This window comes from Ruditapes philippinarum, unplaced genomic scaffold (assembly GCF_026571515.1).
Source record: "Ruditapes philippinarum isolate M1 unplaced genomic scaffold, ASM2657151v2 ctg221_1_1_1_1, whole genome shotgun sequence".
NCBI lineage: Eukaryota > Metazoa > Mollusca > Bivalvia > Venerida > Veneridae > Ruditapes > Ruditapes philippinarum.
In genome coordinates, this window is record NW_026862656.1 from 275,892 (window position 1) to 293,469 (window position 17,578).

General features: G+C 31.6%; 1 protein-coding gene across 1 annotated transcript in view; it reads right to left on the reverse strand.

Annotated features, from left to right (window-relative positions):
- The window catches only part of LOC132719754 (gamma-aminobutyric acid type B receptor subunit 2-like), an 85,816-nt gene that overhangs the window by 24,191 nt on the left and 44,047 nt on the right, over window positions 1-17,578 (reverse strand). Inside the window, exons 3-5 of the mRNA XM_060703604.1 lie at window positions 13,213-13,365; window positions 12,702-12,803; window positions 12,007-12,072 (exon numbers count right to left, since the gene is read on the reverse strand). Of these exons, the coding sequence (XP_060559587.1) occupies window positions 12,007-12,072; window positions 12,702-12,803; window positions 13,213-13,365 (321 nt within the window). The remainder of the gene's footprint in view (window positions 1-12,006; window positions 12,073-12,701; window positions 12,804-13,212; window positions 13,366-17,578) is intronic.

Below are 17,578 nucleotides of genomic sequence, written 5' to 3' on the forward strand. Positions count from 1 at the left end.
TTTTATTACTTGTGATAGATATTTCCCCTATTACGTATCATATATCTGTAGCAGTTTCAAGAACAACAAATACTATTAAAACTGACGTTTATTTGTTACTATTGGGAACGCGTCAATAAATAATTACGGATAAGAATGTCATATAAACTTGTCGAATGGCACGGAAAAATTCCCAGAACAACAAAAGCGTCAAGAGTCTTTGCAAAAAAGTACAAACAAAGGTGCCTTTCAGATATTGTTATTATTGTGTCCCAATCACGTCCGCTCTTCTATTTTTGATTTCATATTTGGTGTCATATTTGCCCCATTTTGCGATTCCGTCAAAATGATATTGCACGGCTGTGCTTATATTTTGAATTGACGTGATTTGCGTAGAACAAACAGAGCGTAAAGACGCGCTTAATGTTAATGTTACACTATGCGCGCGTCAAATAAAAATTGTCTTTATTTTTGGGTATGTGATTATCTAAATGAAATATTATATTCCTGTAGATTCAACTGAATTTATTGAACTTATTAAATGTAATAATATTAACCTCGCCGGGGGCTTACATAATATAGTTTTATTTGACTCATTCAATAAATTCTGTATTGAACCTTCATTCAATTAATATCTTCAATGTATGATTCACTTTGATATTGAGATTTTTAAACTGGAATATGATTCATGGAAGATAAGAAACGCGTGTTTATCGGCAAATTTAACATACTCTTGGTCATAACTCGACAGTTGGTCTATCTAACGATCTTTCCTTGACATCTATCTAGTTGTTACCGATTTCTCCACAAGTGATCCACTACTAATCCCACATGATTTCTGGACTAGCGGTGAGAGACAATATGGACATAAGAACCAACGTTTAAATCATATACAATCTACAATTAAATAGATTTAATTATATATAAAAAAAAAAGTTAGTTCGATAAAAATGCAATGTACAACATGTACTTCGGGTATAGGAATATTAAAGATAAGTAAAAATAGAACAGAGTAAACAAAATAAATGGGAAGGATTCATGTTATCATGTGATCGTACGGAGCCCAGGAAGTGATAATGCATGTATATTTATTTTCTGTTGTTACATGTACTCGTTATATATGAAATAGTTGTTTATATTGCAATGTATCCTATCATAAACTGATAAAAAATTCAATCTATAAACATTTATATGCATATTAACATAAGTTTCATATCCTTAGTCAATCAAACATCAATCAAGTTGACCAATTTAAAAAAAAAATATTAGCACAATAGATCAAAAGTGAAAATCATTAATTTGTTTTATTATTTCTAGCAATAACATTCAATACATTCATTGAATACTGCGCTCTATTGTAAACCTCCAAAGTATCAACTGTCCTTTATTTGCTTTTGTTTAAAACAACCCAATAAAACGATAAAGAGCGATGTATCAATCCTGTACATTCCATTACACAAATCGTTTCCAATGAAAGCAGATCTGTCCCAGAGAGTCCTGACAATATAGTAATTGAATGTCATGTTAAACCAATTGTTCCGTCATGTTTCCCTTAAATAGTTCTATCCCACTGCTTAATGGAGTGATATTGAAACGTATCAATTTACAGGTTGGTATAAAAATACCAGTAAATGAGTGATTGCGGGATCATTTATTAATGCTGGTAGTTTAAACTATACAGATGAATGTAGCTTCTGAATGATATAGAAAAATATAACCCGAGAAAATAGTACAGAATTTATATCATTTATTCATTTTTTTTAGAAAAAATAAACCCATGAAAAATAACAACTATTTCTCAGTAAATCTCTGATTTTGATTTGATTTGATTTATTTGGACCGGGCGGTCAAGGATAATCTACGAAAGTGCAAGCACTTATTTCCAGCAGGGTCCTTACCTCAGCAGACTCTAGAGACAGCTAGGAGATACAAGGGAATCCGGAAAACCAGTCCCTAGCTCTTATTGAATAGATTCCTTGGTTCTTTTACATGCCCATTGTATAGCACTGATAATGCGAGGATTACCTGGATTTCTTACAAGTACACCTCTAGTTAGGTGGGAAACACTGAAAGTGTTTCTGAAAAATACCAAGGGTGTTACCCAGGATCGAACCGGGAACCTCAGAAGAGCTATCGCACCACCTTAAATAAAACATTTTATTTTAAGCATGTTGATGAAATATTTATGGAAGGTTTTATTGCATCTTATTTTTACTTGAAAGGCCTTGATATCGAGAGTAAGTAGAATACCATTTAGCTATTATGACAAGCCAGCCAACTGAAATCTTCAACCAACGACACTGTTAATACACATTATATATGAACCATTACAACGTTGCTACTGGCCAAAAAGCAAAGGATGGGTCAGCTATATGGCCAGTGAGAGTGCGTCCGATCCCGGGAAGTAAATCAAGGTTATGATTATTTGTGATACTGATACACAACTTACATCTCTAAGAAATGGGGACTGGTTTCTGTGCCAGTATTCCGCTGATAATATTTTGTTTTTCTTTGTTTTCCTCTTTTTATTATAAGGACGTGTCCGAAACATTGATTTGCCTTATTAAAAGAAATTAAAAGCAGAAAAAATAGTAGATATACTGCGAATGTTTCTAAATTCAAATTTACCATAAAATTATCATGTTAAACTTTGAATTTTGTTTATGCCGGTGCTAGTGATCGTGGACGGTAGCTTACACATTCAAGTATCGTCGATGAAAAAACTCAATCAAAGCGAGTCTGCAACATTTCTAATTTTGCCGTTAAGTTGTTCTTTAGGGATTCCATTTTCTCTATTTGATACGAAAGACAAAAAAATTAAAATAAAGAAGAAGAAACAAATTAACAATAACAAAAACAGCAATAACATCAATAACAACAAAACACATTGAAAAAAAAAAGAAGAAAAACATACAAACAAAAAACTACACACACATCGAAGTAATTCTTATATAAAACTATTTAGATAGATCATTAAATACATTAGAATGATTTATTAATATAACTTATGACACAAACTCAAATCATTGACGCAATTTGTTCTAGAATTGTGTATTTAATATAAGGATAAACGCACTCAAAAAGTATTGTCTGCCAAATCATACATCCTAATGTATTTCTAATAAAACAGATATCTTTGTTATTACTTGTGATAGATATTTCCCCTATTACGTATCACATATATGTACCAATTTCAAGAACAATAAATAATATTAAAACTGACGTTTATTTGTTACTATTGGGAACGCATCAATAATTAATTACGGATAAGAATGTCATATAAACTTGTCGAATGCCACGGAAAAATTCCCAGAACAACAAAAGCGTCAAGAGTCTTTGCAAAAAAGTACAAACAAGGGTGCCTTTCAGATATTGTTATTATTGTGTCCCAATCACGTCCGCTCTTCTATTTTTGATGTCATATTTGATGTCATATTTGATTACAACGTCAAACTTGCAACAAATTTAATTACAAATATTGGTTATCAGCTCTTTAGCTCTAATTGGACGGAAATTTCAAATATTTTTTATATTTTATTGATATAATTTAAACGTTTACAGATGTGTGTTTGTTTAACTGATTCTTATGACGAAAATTATAACTGTTTTTTCACATACCCGTGTCCCTTTTGCGACTCCGTAAAATGATATTGCACGGGTGTGCTTATATTTTGACTTGACGTGACTTGTGTAATACAAACATAGCGAAAAGACGCGCTTAATGTTAGCGTTACACTATAGGCGCGTCAAATAAAAAATGTCTTTATTTTTGGGTATTTGATTATCTAAAATAAAATTTTATATTCCTGTAGATTCAACTGAATTTATTGAACTCATTTGATGTAATAATATTAACCCCTCCAAGGGCTTACTTTATATTATTCTATTTGACTCATTCAATAAATTCTCTATTAAACCTTCACTCAATCAATATCCTCAATGTATGTTTCACTTTGGTATTACGTTATTAAACTGACCAATTTTACAAGGGGGATAAGGAAAATTGGGTTTTAAAAAGGCCCAATTTAAAACAATTTTGGTTTAAAAACTCGGCAGTCCTGTCAATCTAATAGGGGATTTCCCAAACCAAATTCTTACCCGTTATTAAACCGTTTTTCCTCAAGTTACCCACCACTTTTAAAAATACATTTAATTTTTGAATCAACGGTGAGAGAAAAAAAGGGGCAAAAGAATTTAGTGTTTAAAATTTAATTTCACGGGGCGGGAAAAAATTTTTAGTCTGAAAAAATCATTTTGCGGGTTTCTGGATTAGAAATCCAATGATCTTCCTATTGAGCTTAACTAGAGGGCTTTTTACAAGTTACATTGTAATATTGTAAGAAAATAACATATTTGAAGTAACCCTTACATTTATATAGATGTAGAAATTACCATTGGTTAAAAAAGAATATGCAGTATCAAAGATCATATATGAATTTAATTCGCAAATAAAATTGGTTCAATAAAAATGTAGGGGAACTTCGGGTATAGGAATAATAAAAATTAGTAAATATGGGACAGCAATATAGATAAAAGTGATACGAGTTATATTACGATTGTACTGATCCCAGAAAAGGACAGTATATACATTAATTTTCTGTCGTGCTACATCATGTACATGTAGAACGATATTACAAATAAGGTATGAAATAGTTTATATTGCAATATATCATAATGCAAACTGATATATAATCATTAATATGCATGATAACATTAGCTTCATGTCAATAGTCAATCAAAAATCAATCAAGTTGACCAATTATAAAAAATATATATATTAGCACAATGGATCAAAAGTTAAAATCATTAACTTGTTTCTTTTCTAGCAATAACATTCCATACATTCATTGACTACTGCGCTCTATTGAAAACCACTAAAGTATCAACTGTCCTTTATTCGCTAAATTTTTCAAAACAAAACCCAAAAAAAACGTTAAAAAGAGCGATGTATCAATTATGTACATTCTATTTCACAAAACGTTTCCAAATTTAAAGGGGAGATCTGTCCCAGGGGTCTGAAAAATATAAATTTGAATGTCATGGGGTTTTTCCAATTGTTCCCTCATTTTTTCCCTTAAATAGTTCTATCCCATGCTTAAAGGAGTGATTTGAAACCCTTATCAATTTACAGGTTTTATGTTTTACCCGGAAAAGAGTGATTTGGGGTCATGTTTAATGCTGGTTTGTTTAAAACAGCGTTTCTATGGGTTTTTACGGGAAAAAGTAGGTTTCCCCTGTTTTTAAAATAAATAACTAGAGGTATTAGCACTTAATTTGTATCCTTTATTTATTTTTGTGAAAAAAAAATAAAAAAAAAAATAAACAGATGAGAAAATAGCTACTATTTCTCTCTTTAAATCTATTTTATTAGAAACAATTTAGCCGGAATGATATAGAAAATATAATCCGAGAAAATAACACTAAATCTATGTCATTTATGTTTGTGAAAAAGTAAACTGATGAGAAAAAAGCAGGTATATCTTTAACAAATCATTTTATTTTAAGCTGAATTTTGATGAAATATTAAGAGGAAGTTATTTTTTATCTTATTTTCGAAAGGCTTGTTCATCGAGGGTAAGACTACCATTTAACTATTTGGATAATTCAGCCAACAAAAATCTTAACATCTTGCAAGCAACGAGACTGTTAATACGCATTACATATGAATGACTTCAACGTTGCTACTAGCCAAAAACAAAGGATGGGTCAGCTTTACAGGCCAATAAGAGTTCAAACAGTCTTGGGAAGTACATCTAGGATTTGATCATTTGTGATAGACAATTTACATGTATACCTCAAAAAGGGGAATTGGTTTCTGGTTTCTGTGCGTGGATTTATTTGGCTGATAATGTTCTGCTTTCATTTTTTAAATGACGTGTATGTAACTGTAAGATCGAAATATTGATCTGCCTTAAAAGATTAAAAGAAGAAATAATACTAAGACATACTGTGTTTTTGTGGTATCCATACATATGTTCTTACACAGTAAAATTGTCGAAAAAGACTAGGATCTTATAACATTTTGACACTGACAATTAATAACTCATAATAAACTCTATAATACTTTGTGTGACCATATTTGCAATCAATAAACATAGACGTAAAATACAACGCAACTAACACATTGACCTAAATTTACAACGCAATATGAAACATCAGTAGATTTTTCTAAATTCCAAATTTAACCATCTCTGGGTAATGTTCAATTCAACTTAAGCGAAACGGTAGGTTGCATATTCAAATACGGTCGATTACAGGCTCAATCAAAGCAAGCCTGCAACATTTCTAATTTTGCTATTTTAGGCATTCTTTGGGGGTTTCATTTTTCACTATTTGATACGAAGATAAAAATGTAAATATAGGAAGAAGAAATAAAAACAAGAACAAAAACAACTATATTAACAAATAAAAGAAGAACAAAAAAATAACAAGAACAAAAACAACTATACCAACAAAAAAGCAAACAAACAACACAAAAGTCAAATTAATTCTCATATGAAAATATAGGATTCAAATAATTATTTAAAGTATATCATTTAATACATCAAAATGATTTATTAATATAACTTATGACACAATTTCAAATCATTGACGCAATTTGTTCTTAAATTGTGTTTTAATACGAAAATAAACGCACACAAAGTACTGTATTGTCTGCCAAATCATACATCCTAATGTATTTCTAATAAAACAGATATCACTTTTATTATTTGTGATAGATATTTCCCCTATTACGAATCATATATCTGTAGCAGTTTCAAGACCAACAAATACTATTAAAACTGACGTTTATTTGTTACTATTGGGAACGCGTAAATAAATAATTACGGATAAGAATGTCATATAAACTTGTCGAATGCCACGGAAAAATTCCCAGAACAACAAAAGCGTCAAGAGTCTTTGCAAAAAAGTACAAACAAGGGTGCCTTTCAGATATTGTTATTATTGTGTCCCAATCACGTCCGCTCTTCTATTTTTGATGTCATATTTGATGTCATATTTGATAACAACGTCAAACTTGCAACAAATTTAATTACAAATATTGGTTATCAGCTCTTTAGCTCTAAAAGGACAGAGAATTCAAATATTTTTTTCATATTTTATTGATATGATTTAAACGTTTACAGATGTGTGTTTGTTTAACTGATACTTATTACAGAACATGCTGTTGTTGTGCGCATGTAATTGAAACATATAACTGTTTTTTCACATACCCGTGTCCCTTTTGCGACTCCGTAAAAATGATGTTGCACGACTGTGATTATATTTAAGAAATAATATATCCCAAACTGTGATTTTATCGCTCAATAACATCACTGTTTGGAGTTCGGATGCGAGGAATTATATCACGAGGGCGTAGCCCGAGTGATATAATGATGCGCATCCGAACGACAAACAGTGATGTTATCCAGCGATAAAATCACCGATTTGGATATATTATTTCGATTCTAACACGACTTAAACAAATAAATGCTGCCGTTCCTGCTATTAAGCAAAATTACGCCTGATTTGTTTCCGTACTTATTGTCAGCGCGTCGGATTTTATAGTGGTTACGTCACATGTATAATGATTACGTCACATGTCTAAATATAGAACGTCAAACAGTGACTCTATTGCATAATAACACACACTTTCGGTTCTTCTATGTTCAATAGGGAAAAATGCGGGTCGTGTTAGAATTTTTATTTTGACGTCACTTGTGAAATACAAAACATAGCGTAAAGACGCGCTTAATGTTAGCGTTACACTATAGGCGCGGCAAATAAAAATGTCTTTATTTTTGCGTATATGATTATCTAAAATAAATATTATATGCCTGTAGATTCAACTGAATTTATTGAAATTATTAAATGTAATAATATTAACCTCTTCAGGGGCTTACATTATATAATTTTATTTGACACAATCAATAAATACTGTATTTAACCTTCACTCAATTAATATGTATGATTCACTTTGGTATTATTCTACTGCAATATGGTACATGGGGGAGAAGAAACATGTGTTTGTTTGTTTGGTTTTAACGCCGAATATTTTTGGCCACAACTCGGCAGCCGGTCCACCTAACATGCTTTCTTAGCCAACTTCTTATCAACTATTACCTTTTTCTCCACAAGGTACCGACTACTAATGCCACATGCTTTCTGAATCAGCGGTGCTAGACAAAATGAACATAAAACTCAATGATCAAGAACGAATAAGAAAAATTAAAAGTTTAAGGAGGAGATAACTCTGGAAATATGGATGCTAGATTTATAAACCTTGTCAAATTATTATGATGTGGGAATTTGAAGAAAATCCTATCATGATTGAAGAAGTTGGAGTAAAAATTACCAATTTCTCGAAAAAAAGTCTAAGTTCAAAAGGGGCATAATTCTGGAAATAGTCTTGCTAGAGTATTGAACTTTCTCACAAATGTTGAGTGATAATAAGAAACATATATATGAAGTTTGAAGTAGATACATTCAGAAAAAAAGAAGTTATTAAAAAAAACAATATTTTTTTCATGAAAATTTTAAGTTCAAGGGAGGTAATTCTGATAAATTTTGTGCTAGAGTTGTAAACTTTGTCACATATGATGTGGTTGATGACTAGCAACTTATATTTAAAGTTTGAAGATAATACCTTAAGAAATAAAGAACTTATAGTGAAAAAACTTAAAAAACTAGAATCAGAAATCTTGAAACTCAGTCCATTTGTTGCCATAGCAACCAGAATTTTCAACATAGGAAGATAAGAAAAAAATGTGCATAATTTCCAGACTGCCATCTACCCATATGTCAAGTTTCATAAAAATATTTTCAGTACTTTTTGCGTTATCACTGGATCCAGGTTATGTGTAAAATTTGCCATATTTTCAGTCTATTTGTTGCCAACCAGAATTTTCAGCATAGGGAAAAAAGAAAAAGACGTGCATAATCTCCATACTGCCATCCATCCATATATCAAGTTTCATAAAAATATTTTCAGTACTTTTTGCGTTATCGCGGGATCCAGTTTTGTGGACGGACGGACTGACGGACGGACAGACGGACGGACTGACGGACGGACAGACGGACGGAGGGTAAACCTAAAGTCCCCTCCGGTAAACCGGTAGGGGACTAACAAAACATGGAACAAAAGATGCGATTCATGTTACGATTGTACAGAATACCGGACGGACATTATATACATTTATTTTCTGTGTTACATGTCATCTAAATATTAACAGGTTACATAATTATGCAATTGTTTATATTGCAATACATCCTAATACAATCAATCTATAATCATTAATATGCATAATAACACATGCTTCGTGCCAATACTCAATCAAAACATCAATCAAATTGGCCAGTTATAAAAAATATATATTAGCACAATGGATCAAAGTGAAAATCATTAACTTTTATTATTGCTGGCAATAACATTCATACATTCATTGACTATTGCGCTCTATTGAAAACCTCTAAAGTATCAACTGTCCTTTATTCGCTATTGTTCAAAACAACCCAATAAAACGATAAAGAGCGATGTATCAATTCTCTACATTCCATTACACAAATCGTTTCCGATGAAAGCAGATCTGTCCCAGGGAGTCCTGACAATATAGTAATTGAATGTCATGTTAAACCAATTGTTCCGTCATGTTTCCCTTAAATAGTTCTATCCCACTGCTTAATGGAGTGATATTGAAACGTATCAATTTACAGGTTGGGTTTTTTATTAGTAAATGAGTGATTGTGGGATCATATATTAATGTTGGTAGTTTAAACTGGTTGCTGATGGAATTACACGGAAGATTGTAGCTTCTGAATGATATAAAATATAACCCGAGAAAATAGCACTAAATTTATAACATTCATTTATTTTTGTGAAAAAATAAACTATTAAATTAATAAATCATCTCATTTTAAGCATGTTACTGAAATATTAAAGGAATGTTTTATTTTACATGTATTTTATTTTAATTTGGCAGGCTTCTATATCGCGGGTAAGTACGAATACAATTTAATTATTTTGATAATTAAACCAACTAAAGTCTTCAACCAACTGAAATCTTCCCAGCAACGAGACTGTTAATATGCATTACATATGGATTACAAAATTTTGGCTCCTGACCAAAAAGCAAAGGATACGGCCGGGGAGGGTGCGAATGGTATTGGAAAGCACATCTAGGATATGAGACAATTTGTACCGCTGTGAAAAGTACGGAATGCCGTTAGGGCCATCGCCTATGAATGTGTTGATCTGAAACGCGATAGTCGATAGTACGATGGTGAAAACGCAAAATCACGAAACTACGATGGTGAATACGCGAAAGTACGATGATGAAAACGCGATAGTACGATGATGAAAACGCGACAGTACGATACTACGATGATGAAAACGCGATAAACTTTCGTGTTTTCACCATCGTACTGTCGCGTTTTCACCATCGTAGTTTCGTGATTTCGCGTTTTCATCATGGTACTGTCAAGTATCGCGTTTCAGATCAAACCATTCATAGGCGATGGCCCTAACGGCATTCCGGAATGCCGTTAGGGCCATCGCCTATGAATGTGTTAATCTGAAACGCGAAAGTCGATAGTACGATGGTGAAAACACGAAATCACGAAACTACGATGGTGAAAACACGATAGTACGATGATGAAAACGCGATAGTACGATGATGAAAACGCGATAGTACGATGATGAAAACACGACAGTACGATGGTGAAAACGCGATAGTACGATGATGAAAACACGACAGTACGATGATGAAAACGCGATAGTACGATGGTGAAAACGCGATAGTACGATGATGAAAACACGACAGTACGATGATGAAACTCGAAATCACGAAATTACAATGGTGAAAACGCGACAGAACGATGGTGAAAACACGATTGTTTATCGCGTTTTCATCATCGTAGTATCGTACTGTCGCGTTTTCATCATCGTACTTTCGCGTTTTCATCATCGTACTTTCGCATTTTTTGAAAATCAGTAGATTTTTCTAAATTCCAAATTTAACCATCTCAGGGTAATGTTCAATTCAGCTTAAGCGGAACGGTAGGTTGCATATTCAAATACGGTCTATTAAAGGCTCAATCAAAGCAAGCCTGCAACATTTCTCATTTTGTCATTTTAGGCATTCTTTGGGGATTTCAATTTTCACTATTTGATACGAAAGATAAAAATGTAAATATAGGAAGAAGAACAAAAAATTAACAAGAACAAAAACAACTATATCAACAACAAAAAGAAGAACAAAAAAAATAACAAGAACAAAAACAACTTTACCAACACAAAAGCCAAAAAAACAACAACACAAAAGTCAAACTAATTCTCATATGAAAATATAGGATTCACGTAATTATTTAAAGTATATCATTTAATACATCAAAATGATTTATTAATATAACTTATGACACAAACTCAAATCAATGACGCAATATCTTCTTAAATTGTGTATTAAATACGAGGATAAACGCACACAAAGTACTGTATTGTCTGCCACATCATACATCCTAATGTTTTTCTAATAAAACAGATATCACTTTTATTACTTGTGCTAGATATTTCCCTTATGACGTATCGCATATCTGTAGCACTTTCAAGAACAACAATGCTATTAAAACTGACGTTTATTTGTTACTATTGGGAACGCGTAAATAAATAATTACGGATAAGAATGTCATATAAACTTGTCGAATGCCACGGAAAAATTCCCAGAACAACAAAAGCGTCAAGAGTCTTTGCAAGCAGTACAAACAAGGGCGCCCTTTTGACGTTGCAATTATCGTGGTCCAATCACTTCCGCTCTTCTATTTTTGATGTCATATTTGATGTCATATTTGATAACAACGTTAAACTTGCAACAAATTTTAATACAAATATTGGTTATTAGCTTTTAAGCTTAAATCATGCGGAAAAAACACTTTTTTCATCTTTTATTGATATGATTTAAACGTTCACATCTTTGTGTTTATCAATTTTGAACATTTTTATATATTAGATTATGTTTTGATATATCATAATAATTATTATAAATTTATACGTACATGACAGAAGACTTGTCTCGCCATCTTTTCATCAAAGTTTCCAAGAATAATGCGCGTATCAGTTTTCTAGAAAAACAGAGACAATGTAAAATACCAACATCGTATTATATTACTTTACGTAATATTAACATAAATATAATGCAGTGAAACCTATTGGCAATTCAAGGCAATAGCTACTAATATTGCAACTGATAATAATATACTCAAAGATATACAAAAAGACCAACAATTATTGTCTGCTTCTTGTTGTTATAACAATGCCATTTGGGCAAAATCCAGATTGCTACGCATGAGTAATCACCTACCCCGAACATTATTATAAATACAACATTTGTACTCTTATAACTGTGCAGGGAATCTAATTTTATGATCAGTGGAATACAGCGTTATTTTAACATTTTTTATGATGGTTTAATATTGTTTGACGTGAGTTCGAATCCCACGCGCAGCAGGCAATCATCAAGTACATTTTATCATTACATCTTTTCGTTTCGAATTTGAAGAAGATATTACCCTAATATTGTGCAGTGGCTGTTAAGTTGCTAAAGAGCCACCGGGAGTCAAAAGCGTTATTTCAGCGCAAAATGTCTGTCCCATCAGATATGATTCAACTGTCGCTGTCAAAGCGATAACACACACTCCGTGGTGAGTTAAGGGTGAGTGTAATAAGATGAGTAATAGAACGTTGTGCTTACTTTGAGAGTACGTATTGCAGGTCCCGGATCACTAACAAACGCTGTCGATTTTATAATATTCACGTCAGATTTTTCAAGTAAAGATATTAAGTGGTTATGTGCCTGTCAAAGAGATAGGGAGATCAGAAATAAATTAGATTTTCTACATGGACATATAAATAAAGGGAAACATGAATAATTTAAAATGTTAAAAATACCACGTCAAAGCAATTAACATATTTTGTTTTTGAAAAAACTTCCGACTTAAGTGAATAAATTTTTATTGAGTAGTAAATACTTCTTATTGCTTCACTCTTTTTTTTTTCTTTTCAGAAACCAGTGACCCTGGTAAGTTAAACCACTGTCCTTAATGGATTCGAGTGTCAACACGCAAGAATAATTTTAATTTTTAATTTATATTTAGATTCAATAACCAGCAACTTATGAAGTAATACAATATTTTTAATCAATTTGTAAAACCCAATTACAAAGAATAAAATATTTACATGCCAATTTTCCGTTCCTTTGAAACACCGGGAAGATGGTTTCCACATTGTGTCCAGTTGAATTTTCTCAGTAGAGCAAGCCTTGCTGGGTTAAAGTCGTTATCACTCGGAACAGTTCTGTAAAAGTTGTGATACTTCTTCCTGTCGGAAAGAGCAGGGTCTGTGTCTGCATAGGACAACTGAAATGTAAAGAATAACCCCATTATCATTTAAAAAAGAATTCTGGAAAAGTTATGGAAGAGGTCCATTTGAAGTAAAATGCAGTTTGGGGATAATTTCAAAACGTTATTTTTGAGGTGGTTCATGACTTATTTTAAGAGATAAAGAACTGATTTGAGTAGTAAGCAATTTTTTAAGTGAGTGAAAGATTTTGGACAGACTAAATAAAATAGAGAAAAACGGAATCTCTAAATAAAACACAAAACGACAAAATTGAAAATGTTGTAGACTCGATTTGATGGACTTTTTCATGGACGGTACTGAAAACCGAGTCGTAGCACTAAAGTGATCTCCCTTTTTAAGATTCTACACTGATACAAATATACTAAAGTCATAATGATGCCGCATAAATTTTAAAAGGTTAAATAAAATTTCTGTTCCATAAGCAGTCATTCTTCCACAAAAAAGCAAGCATTACAATATCAGTCTACATTTATCACATCTATATAAAATTGTTAGAAAATTGGTCAATCTATTTGGCCATTTAATTACTAATTTGTCACCATCATTTTTACATAATCGTGACAACTTGCTAATGGCAAACATATGAGTCCGAATAAATGACACTTTAGTATCTTTAGTCCCCAGACAAAACTTATAAGCATCCAAAATTGCTTCTCGGTAAGGGGATTTAGAAAACAATTTGTCAATGTTGTCAACTGTACTGTTGATTTATGGTATGACAAAGTTGGTAGGCACGAATATTTGATTTTAGTTAAAGTGAAACGGCCCAAGATCCATGCATTTTCTAAGAAACATTAAACAAAAAATCTTTATAGACCCATCATGGCACAGAAATTATTTCAGTTTTTATTTCTCAAAAACCTTTTTATATTTTTGTTGTCCTGTTATTGTTTCCAAAACGATACTCATAAACATTGATCTGAACCAAATATTTGCTTCCGTTTAGCTGCTTAGCTCTTGTTCTGTTAGTAAAGGGGTAAAAGTTCATTTGCTGGTAGTTTTTATCAAGCACCAATAACAAGCAAGTAATATATCCTGAAGAATCAATAACATATCTTAAAGACCTAAAGAACCAAAAACAATGATAAGATTATAATACATTTCAATTAATAACGGTCAAATTTTAAAAAAAAATTACAAGTAAAAACATTACTTCACAAACCGATATTTCAGAGAAAAAGATATATTTTCAAGAATGTTGAACCAATGCTTGAAACTATGACAATAACCTTGAATGACATGCATCTTATTTACTCAATTTTCAATCGTTTCTTCTGAACAATTCATTGATTGTTGGATCAAGTAATCCCTAAGCTTATTTTAAAGGCGCCTGTGGTGAGGACTAGGGACAAAAGAACTGCAAATAAAAATAATAATGAATTCCTTTTATTTTAGAAGATTTCTGAAGACATTAATATGCTAGGCATCTAAATCTTGCTTAAAACAACCACTGCCAACTGTTTTGTAAATCTATATATAACTGGTATAATTTTAAAGTGAAGCAAGCAAATATCTTCAATATCATGTCTTTACAGTAATAGATAAACAATTAGTAATATTACAAGTATAAACTGAGTTCTTGCATCTAAAAAACATGAGTTTCTACAGTATACACTGGTACTAAAAAAATCTTACATCTCAGCGAAAGACACAATTTGTGCTTTTTATGACCGCGCGTCTTTTCCGAATGAACGGCGAACTAAGGATGACGTCATTTGGCCGTTATGAATGAAGCTGTAAATTTATTCTCTAATACATGTAATATATGAAAATAGAGTTGAATAGAATGATTAGTTTTTATAATTTTAATTTTACATTGATTTATATGAAATATTCAAGAAAAAAAAATCAAATACTGACTCTCGTTCCAGACGGTAGTATCTACATGTACCTCTCGGGTAATTGTTTAGCGGGAAATAGGCGGAACCTCGTTACCACCGTTAACTTTTAATATAATGCAGCAAATCAATGACGATAGTTTGTGTAACTGTAACTGTACATGTTACACAGTGAGCCGCTCATCTTCTGTATTAACTTATTCAAATATGTATGAAAGAAACTTGCCTTAGAACTTGTAATATAGCTTAACTTGTATTAGGGCATACTTTCGTTCTTGAAAATTTCTGTTACTTTCTACTTGCAGATACATTTGTAATTTGTGTACTACTACATGTACTTATCTTCAAAACTACAGATTCAAAAATCGTTAATCTCGCAATGTACTTTTTTTAGAAAAAAAGCTAAGTTTTTGGGGAAAAAAAATGGGGTTGGGTATAAAAATGTTTTTTAAAAATTTTTTTAGTCTAAATTAAAAGTTGTTATGCTGACTTACTTTTTTTCCCTTTTTTTTTAAAAAAAAAAATACATTTATTTTACTCAAGCACCAACTTTAGTATTATACAACATGATACATGGTCATTGCTTTAGCCACGCGTTTATTTACTTACTGTCGTTGACTTTGAAAGACATATTCGCTATAGTGTGAAAACATATATGTCTTGTTTAACGTCGCAATAACGCAGTTGATATGGCCATATTACTGGTGAAGGAAGACCTCGGATGCCCCTCCGTGCAATATTTCAGGCACAACCGAGGTACTGTTAGTACTGTAAGCTAGTTGCATATCTTTCTAACATTCTAGAATCAAAAGTTATGGCGGAATTTAAAACCAAAGTAGTGAAACCACTACCTTATTCCATAACATTTTACTGGGTGAATTTTGGGAAATCGATTTTCGACTTTGTCAAACAAGAAGAAAGAAAAAGGCAACCGAGCGCATCTTTTATCCCAATTTCTCGATTGATTTATGCTTATTCCAGTTATTGCCATATCAATCAAATGACAAGTTCAATTTGTCGGTTTGAATAAATGACAGGGGAGTAAACAACAATTTCCAAACATTTGACGGCTTTGGCGGCTTGACAATTTGTCAATCTTACATCAATTGTACATACTGCTTCGCAAAAACTATCAGTAACTCCATTTACTTTCTAGTTGGTTGAACCGCAGTAAACAATGAATGTTAACAAATATTTCATAGAATAAGCTCAATAATTAAAATATATCAGCCCTACATGTACATCGTTTATGTTTCATTTACTCCTTTTCAATCGACAGCCTTGTCAGACTTTGATTAAACAGCGATAAACAAAACAGTTATAAAATAATATGACCATTTAGTTATCGTTATATATTCATAAATTATATATGTGTTTAGAAATACTGCTAAGTTAAATATGATAAAAATAGTGGATGACTTACAAAAAGTAACATATTATATCGTTCAAAGTTTCGGAAACAAAAATAGCATAACAATATAAGGAAGGGCCCAAATGTAATTTCAACGTAGTTTCATTACCGATATTTGATTTTTGATGTGACATTATCCCTGACAGGATTAACTTGATAAATTACTAACGACAGACATATGCATCATTTCGGATGAGTTCTCAGTAGCATAAGTCATAGGCCGCAATTTGTCAGCATCAGAATTTTTTTCCTCGATTAGAAAAATAATTTGTCAATGTTGTCAATGTAATGTAAATACAAAATTTAATGTGTATGTACTGAAAACAGACTGTTTGTTTGCAATGCACATATTAATCATTTTGATAACTTCCTTTACAACAAATAACAAAACTATAACTTTTGAAAATTTCAGTTTTAAAATATGGTTTTCTCATATATTTGCAAAATCACCCAGAAAAGATTAGAAAAAATAATTTGTGTTATTTTAATTCAACATAAGATTGACATAAACTTGGAAAATATTTAACATTAAACCTAACTTTAATTTACACAGAAATTTCAGACAAAATGAAGGCATAATTTATTTTGAAAAGAGATAATTATTTAAATGAGCTCTAAGAAAGAACTTAAAATGTCAATAGAATGGCGGTAAATTGTGTGACAGAAATTTAAATACTATTCTGCAAGACTTCATGTGAAGTTTAAAGCTTCCATTATATTGTTCTTACTGTTTTCAGTTTTTATAAGCTGTTGAAAAAATCGTAGAAAACTAATTTTTACTATGTACGAACACGACTCAAAACCTTCTCCAAACATTCTTAGCTAATGGGACTAGATTAAAAACCTTTTACACACATTCTAATGATCGGTATTGTTTTGGTAACACTTGTGACATAATCATATAGACCAATTAAGCAAAACAAATGAATAATAAAAAATAATTACTTTTTATTTCTCAAA